The sequence below is a fragment of the Gadus chalcogrammus genome, chromosome 3 (assembly GCF_026213295.1).
Source record: "Gadus chalcogrammus isolate NIFS_2021 chromosome 3, NIFS_Gcha_1.0, whole genome shotgun sequence".
Classification (NCBI taxonomy): domain Eukaryota; kingdom Metazoa; phylum Chordata; class Actinopteri; order Gadiformes; family Gadidae; genus Gadus; species Gadus chalcogrammus.
This window is the reverse complement of record NC_079414.1, coordinates 27441904-27448009: the sequence shown is the minus strand read 5'-3', so window position 1 is coordinate 27448009 and position 6106 is coordinate 27441904. Positions and strand designations below refer to the sequence as shown.

The 6106-nt window shown below is 51.4% G+C and overlaps 1 protein-coding gene across 1 annotated transcript in view; it reads left to right on the top strand.

The window, feature by feature from the left end:
• The window catches only part of LOC130380148 (coiled-coil domain-containing protein 85A-like), an 8429-nt gene extending 4556 nt beyond the window's left edge, over positions 1-3873 (top strand). The window contains exon 3 of the mRNA XM_056587330.1: positions 3794-3873. Within this exon, the coding sequence (XP_056443305.1) occupies positions 3794-3873 (80 nt within the window). The remainder of the gene's footprint in view (positions 1-3793) is intronic.
• The last annotated feature ends 2233 nt before the right edge of the window (positions 3874-6106 follow it).

Genomic DNA, 6106 nt, shown 5'->3' with positions numbered 1-6106 from the left:
GGCTGCATGAGTACAGGGGTACTGGAGATGGGATCAAGCTGCTGGCGGTGCCCAGGCAGGAGGTAGAGGCGTGCCACTCTGGAGCTCCGGAGTTCCTGTGAAGGGATGAGTACTTTGGCATGTACGGTTTATGTTGTGTTGAAATATTCATGCTGAACCACGACGGTGTATAGATCCACTCAGTCCACTTTAAAGCTTGTACTTAAGGGCTTCTGTATGAAATGTGAACCAGATCAGGAGCCTGATGATATGTGCAGTACAGTTGACTGATTGGGAAGCAATTAGGAACATTACTTTGAAACAATGTGCTCCTGTATTTAGTCGATGACTGGTCTGTCAGATGGTCTGTTGGTCCATTTCACCCATGTGATGAGTTCTGTTATTTGCCTTTAATACTGGAGTGTGTGTGTGTGTGTGTGTGTTTTTATGTGTGTGTCTGTGCGTGTGAGTGTGTGTGTATGGGTGTGCAAATGTGGATGTGTTTGTGCATGTGTGTGTGGACGTGTGCGTGTATGCGTGTTTGTGTGTGTGCGTGCGTGCATGTGTATGCATGTGTGTGTGCAGGTGTATGTGTATGTGTGTATTTGTGTGTTTGTGACTTTGTGTGCATGTGTGTGTGGACGTGTTTGTGTGTGTGTCTGTGTGTGTGTGTGTGTGTGTGTGTGTGTGTGTGTGTGTGTGTGTGTGTGTGTGTGTGTGTGTGTGTGTGTGTGTGTGTGTACGTGGTGACTGCTCTGACCTCCGTGGCCGCCGCCTCATCCATCATCTGGACGGGAGGAGCTTAGCTAACGCTACTAGCAGAGTCACAGCAACAGGAAACACACACACACACACACACACACACACACACACACACACACACACACACACACACACACACACACACACACACACACACACACACACACACACACACACGTACATACACACACACACACACACACACACACACACACACACACACACACACACACACACACACACACACACACACACACACACACACACACACACACACACACACAAACGTACATACACACACACAGACACACACACACAAACCCACAGGAAGCAGCTAACCCTCTTCCTTTATGGACACCATCTCTCATAATGTTCCCCAAAGCTAGCAGCTGAGAGGAGGTGTGCTGTGGCGGCTTCACGTGGGCCACAGAGCCGGCGTTGGAGCGTCTGGGGGAGGGAGGAGAGGGAGGAGAGGGGGGAGAGGGGGGAGAGGGGAGGAGAGGGGGGAGAGGGAGGAGATGGGAGGAGAGGGAGGAGAGGGAGGAGATGGGAGGAGAGGGAGGAGAGGGGGGAGAGGGAGGAGATGGGAGGAGAGGGAGGAGAGGGGGGAGAGGGAGGAGATGGGAGGAGAGGGAGGAGATGGGAGGAGAGGGAGGAGAGGGGGGAGAGGGAGGAGAGGGAGGAGAGGGAGGAGATGGGAGGAGAGGGGGGAGAGGGAGGAGAGGGAGGAGAGGGGGGAGAGGGAGGAGAGGGAGGAGATGGGAGGAGAGGGGGGAGAGGGAGGAGATGGGAGGAGAGGGGGGAGAGGGAGGAGAGGGGGGAGAGGGAGGAGATGGGAGGAGAGGGAGGAGAGGGAGGAGAGGGGGGAGAGGGAGGAGAGGGAGGAGATGGGAGGAGAGGGGGGAGATGGGAGGAGAGGGGGGAGAGGGAGGAGAGGGGGGAGAGGGAGGAGATGGGAGGAGAGGGAGGAGATGGGAGGAGAGGGAGGAGAGGGGGGAGAGGGAGGAGAGGGAGGAGATGGGAGGAGAGGGGGGAGATGGGAGGAGAGGGGGGAGAGGGAGGAGAGGGAGGAGAGGGGGGAGAGGGAGGAGAGGGGGGAGAGGGAGGAGAGGGAGGAGAGGGGGGAGAGGGAGGAGATGGGAGGAGAGGGGGGAGAGGGGGGAGAGGGGGGAGAGGGAGGAGATGGGAGGAGAGGGAGGAGAGGGAGGAGATGGGAGGAGAGGGGGGAGAGGGGGGAGAGGGAGGAGAGGGAGGAGAGGGGGGAGAGGGAGGAGATGGGAGGAGAGGGAGGAGAGGGGGGAGAGGGGGGAGAGGGAGGAGAGGGAGGAGATGGGAGGAGATGGGAGGAGAGGGGGGAGAGGGGGGAGAGGGAGGAGAGGGAGGAGCAGGGCGGGGCTGCTGTCAGGGCACCCCGCAGAGCACAGCCATGATCCTGCTGAGTGGTGGAGCCTGGCTGAAGGGCGAGGTCGTGTCCCTCAAGGTGGGAGATCAGGCTGACAGCGCAACAGGAAACGCACAATTCACCGTGGATGGGAGGCCCTCTCCCCCCCAACACAGCAGACAGACAGACGGACCCATAGTTTGATAGTAGTCATGGACCCAAAAGCAATCATGAGCTGTTAACTACTTTCATGTTGTTTTGCCGGGTCATAGCTCGGTCCGTGAAGCTGTGACAGGCAGGTCCTCCGGCCAATCAGAGAGCCGGAGGCGGGCAGTGGACATTCCGCATGCACGCTCGGTATGGGACTTGTTTACGTGTATTTGCAGGCTGACCAGGCCATGCATGCGATTATTATTTAGTTTTACTAATGAAGTTTCACAACAATCAAAGTTTGATGCCATATTGACCAGACGATAAGAGGCCAGAGAATCCGAAATGATCACACATTGTTTGATAAGGATCTGTTGTCGCGTGACAATGAGACCAATTAGAAATACTAGGAACAAGGTTCTGCCCCTCCACTGAAGCACACACAGATGAATCCTCTGTCTCATAGTAAACACGCGGCCTCGGCTTAACCACTCAACAGATTAGCACAGATTCTCCCGGAGCAGAGGTGAGGTCTGAACAATAGGGTCCTCTCTCTCTGATCTCGGAGCAGGCTGAGAGTGATGGACGGGAGCGACGGGAGACAGCTGGGCTCCCTCTGAGGGCCCGTTTCGTATTAATGCCTCGCAGATCCTTAATTGGAGAATGAGAGTGCTCTGGAACACTCGGCGGAGCGCCCAGAGAAACATCGCATCCGTCAGCTCGCTGAGGCACGCTGCTCACAGCCCAGACTCATAAAGAGCATCTCTGTGAGATCTCGTTTAGGGGTTTCTGTGAGATCTCGTTTACCGGTTCCTGTGAGATCTCGTTTAGCGGTTTCTGTGAGATCTCGTTCAGCTGTTTCTGTGAGATCTCGTTCAGCGGTTTCTGTGAGATCTCGTTTAGCGGTGGTTTCAGCCGAGACCAGGAAGAGTCTGAGCTTTGGCTTTGTGATACAGAATCTATGGGCTAGCTGTCTGTCAGAGCAGCCATCCATCATGTCTGCATGGAGGGTCAGGCCACACCCACAGGGCGGCGAGGGCAGCCTTCAGCTGACCCCCCCAAGGACACTGGTGATGACTGTCCCAACAACACAACACTATAGAGGCCTAACAACGCTCTATAGAGTTAACACAGGTCTATAGAGCTAACACGGCTCTATAGAGCTAACTCAGGTCTATAGACCTAACAAGACTCTAGAGCTAACTCAGGTCTATAGACCTAACAAGACTCTATAGAGCTAACACGGCTCTATAGAGCTAACACAGGTCTATAGACCTAACACAGCTCTATAGAGCTGAGCCTATAGGTCTATATAGACCTACCACAGTTCTATATATTTCTATAGACCTTCGGTTAGGGTTTGTGTGTAAAGGATGCTGTTCCTTTTGAATCATCATCCCAGGTATTGAAATCCAGGTCTGATATCTAAAAACATTAATTTGGCTTTTTGTTATATTCCCTTTTGAGTGACAGGACTGTTAATCAAGCTTTTTAATTCTCTAAATGATGAATCTCTGCCAGTGGTCCTTAGCTCCCAGTTCACTGATCTCCACTCTAAAGTCAACCCGGACGGCCAATCAGAGCCGCTGCACTGGACATGAGTTAAGGAAGAGCAGAAGTGTGGCTGTGTGTGGATGTGTGTGTGTGGATGTGTGTGGATGTGTGTGTGTGGATGTGTGTGTGTGGATGTGTGTGTGTGTGTGTGTGTGGATGTGTGTGTGTGGATGTGTGTGTGGATCTGTGTGTGTGTATTCTGTGTGTATGTGTGTATTCTGTGTTTGTTTAACTGTGTGCATGTGTGTATTCTGTGTGTGTGTATATCTGTGTGTGTGGATCTATGTGTGTGGATCTGTGTGTGTGGATCTATGTGTGTGTATATCTGTGTGTGGATCTGTGTGTATCTATCTATGTGTGCATATCTGTGTGTGGATCTGTGTGTGTGGATCTATGTGTGTGTGGATCTATGTGTGTGTGGATCTATGTGTGTGTGGATCTGTGTGTGTGGATCTGTGTGTATATCTGTTTGTGTGGATCTATGTGTGTGTGGATCTATGTGTGTGTGGATCTATGTGTGTGGATCTATGTGTGTGAGCCAGCTCGCCGCCTGCTACCAAAAAGACTGAACTAGAAGACTTTAATTCCTGTGACGGCGTAGTACACTGCACTCTGGATTATCACATAAGCCTTTTGCACAGTATTTTTTCAATTTTTGGCCTGTACGTACATGCGTGGGTGTGCGTGTGTGTGCATGAGTGCGTGTTTATATGTGTGTGTATGAGTGTGTGTGTATGTGCATTCGTGTGTATGTGTGGGTGTGTGTGTGTGTGCATGCGTGCGTATGTATGTGAGTGTGGGTGTGTGTGTGTGTGTGTGTGTGTGTGTGTGTGTGTACGTGCATACATGTGTATGTGTGTGTGTGTGTGTTGGTGCAAGCAGCAAGTGTGTGTAAGCCCCTTGTTTACGTGTGTCGTGTGATTTCATCTGACATGTCCCGTTGCGTCCCGTCCCAGAGTCACACAGTCACACCGGGGCAGGGTTACCTCTGTCGCCCAACGCGCCCCGGAGCTCAGCTCATACCCCGCCAAACCCAAACCGACCCACACCGGTCTGGACCGGTTTGTCGGGGGAATAGGGCCTCCTTCATGAACCAGGGGCTACGCTGGGCCAGGATTAGACGCTCTTATTGTGCTTCCAGTACAGTAGGAGTTACTGTACTGACGGTAGATGTACAGTTAACAACCCTGTAGCATGATGAGCGGAGTATACTTCCTCTGTGAAAGCTGGCAGTGCAGCACCATTAGCAGTGACACCGTGCAGTCGCTGTGGAGCTCACGCCCGCCGGTCTGCAGAAGGCTAACCCTGCTCCGTGCAGACGTGAAGCGGCAGCGTGGGGCAGCCTGCGGGCCTCAGGTGGATGTTCAGGATTCCTTCGCTCATCATCTTCAGACCTTTGGGTAGTTTCTGTCGAGCAGAGCCAGCCTTCCGTGCGTCTAATATCCGTTGAAACACGCTACAGAATGCCGTGTAGCGCGGTGTCCTCCTCACCCATACTAGATGAGAGACTTAGCGTCTCGGGTTTGTATCATATATTGTATCATCTATACAGTGTTTAATATAATATAATATCGATACTGGAACTCTGAACACAACGCTGATTACATTACAACTGTGTTGTTTTCTGGCTATTGTGTCTTCGCTCATTTGTTTATCTTTAGGAATCATTAAACATTATATTCATAATCACGTTTACATATTGAACTGTGTCTGTACCATTGGTCCCTGTGTGTGTGTGTGTGGGGGTGTGTGTGTGTGTGTGTGTTTGTGTATGTGTGAGTGTGTGTGTGTGCGTGTGTGTTTGTGTGCACAACCTTGGGAAGTGACCAGAATTTTCTTGCTTGTTAATGTAAATGTAAATCCCTAAATCCTCCACATGCACAAGCACAAACAAACCCAAGCGCGCACACACACACACGCACACGCATTGTGCGTATTCCTTTAATTTGTGTATTGTATCATTTAATCTATTTTAAAGTTCTGATTTAGTTTAAGTAGCAAACTAAAATAAATGTATCAACTGAGAACATTTGAGCCTGTACAGTCACGTTGACACCCTAACTCAACTCTACTTGTGTGAAATAGATCATTCAGTATCTCCAGGACTATTGATCTAGCTGATGGCTCCTTGGCTGTTTAGAACGCCTTATGCATGACAACAGGAAATATCCCTCTAGCTTTTGGCTTTGGAGTCTATAATACTCTCCTTCACTCTGCCAGTGAGTGATACAAGGCTGTCTCACTGTCTCCTCTCTCTGTCTCACTCTCTCTGTCTCTCTG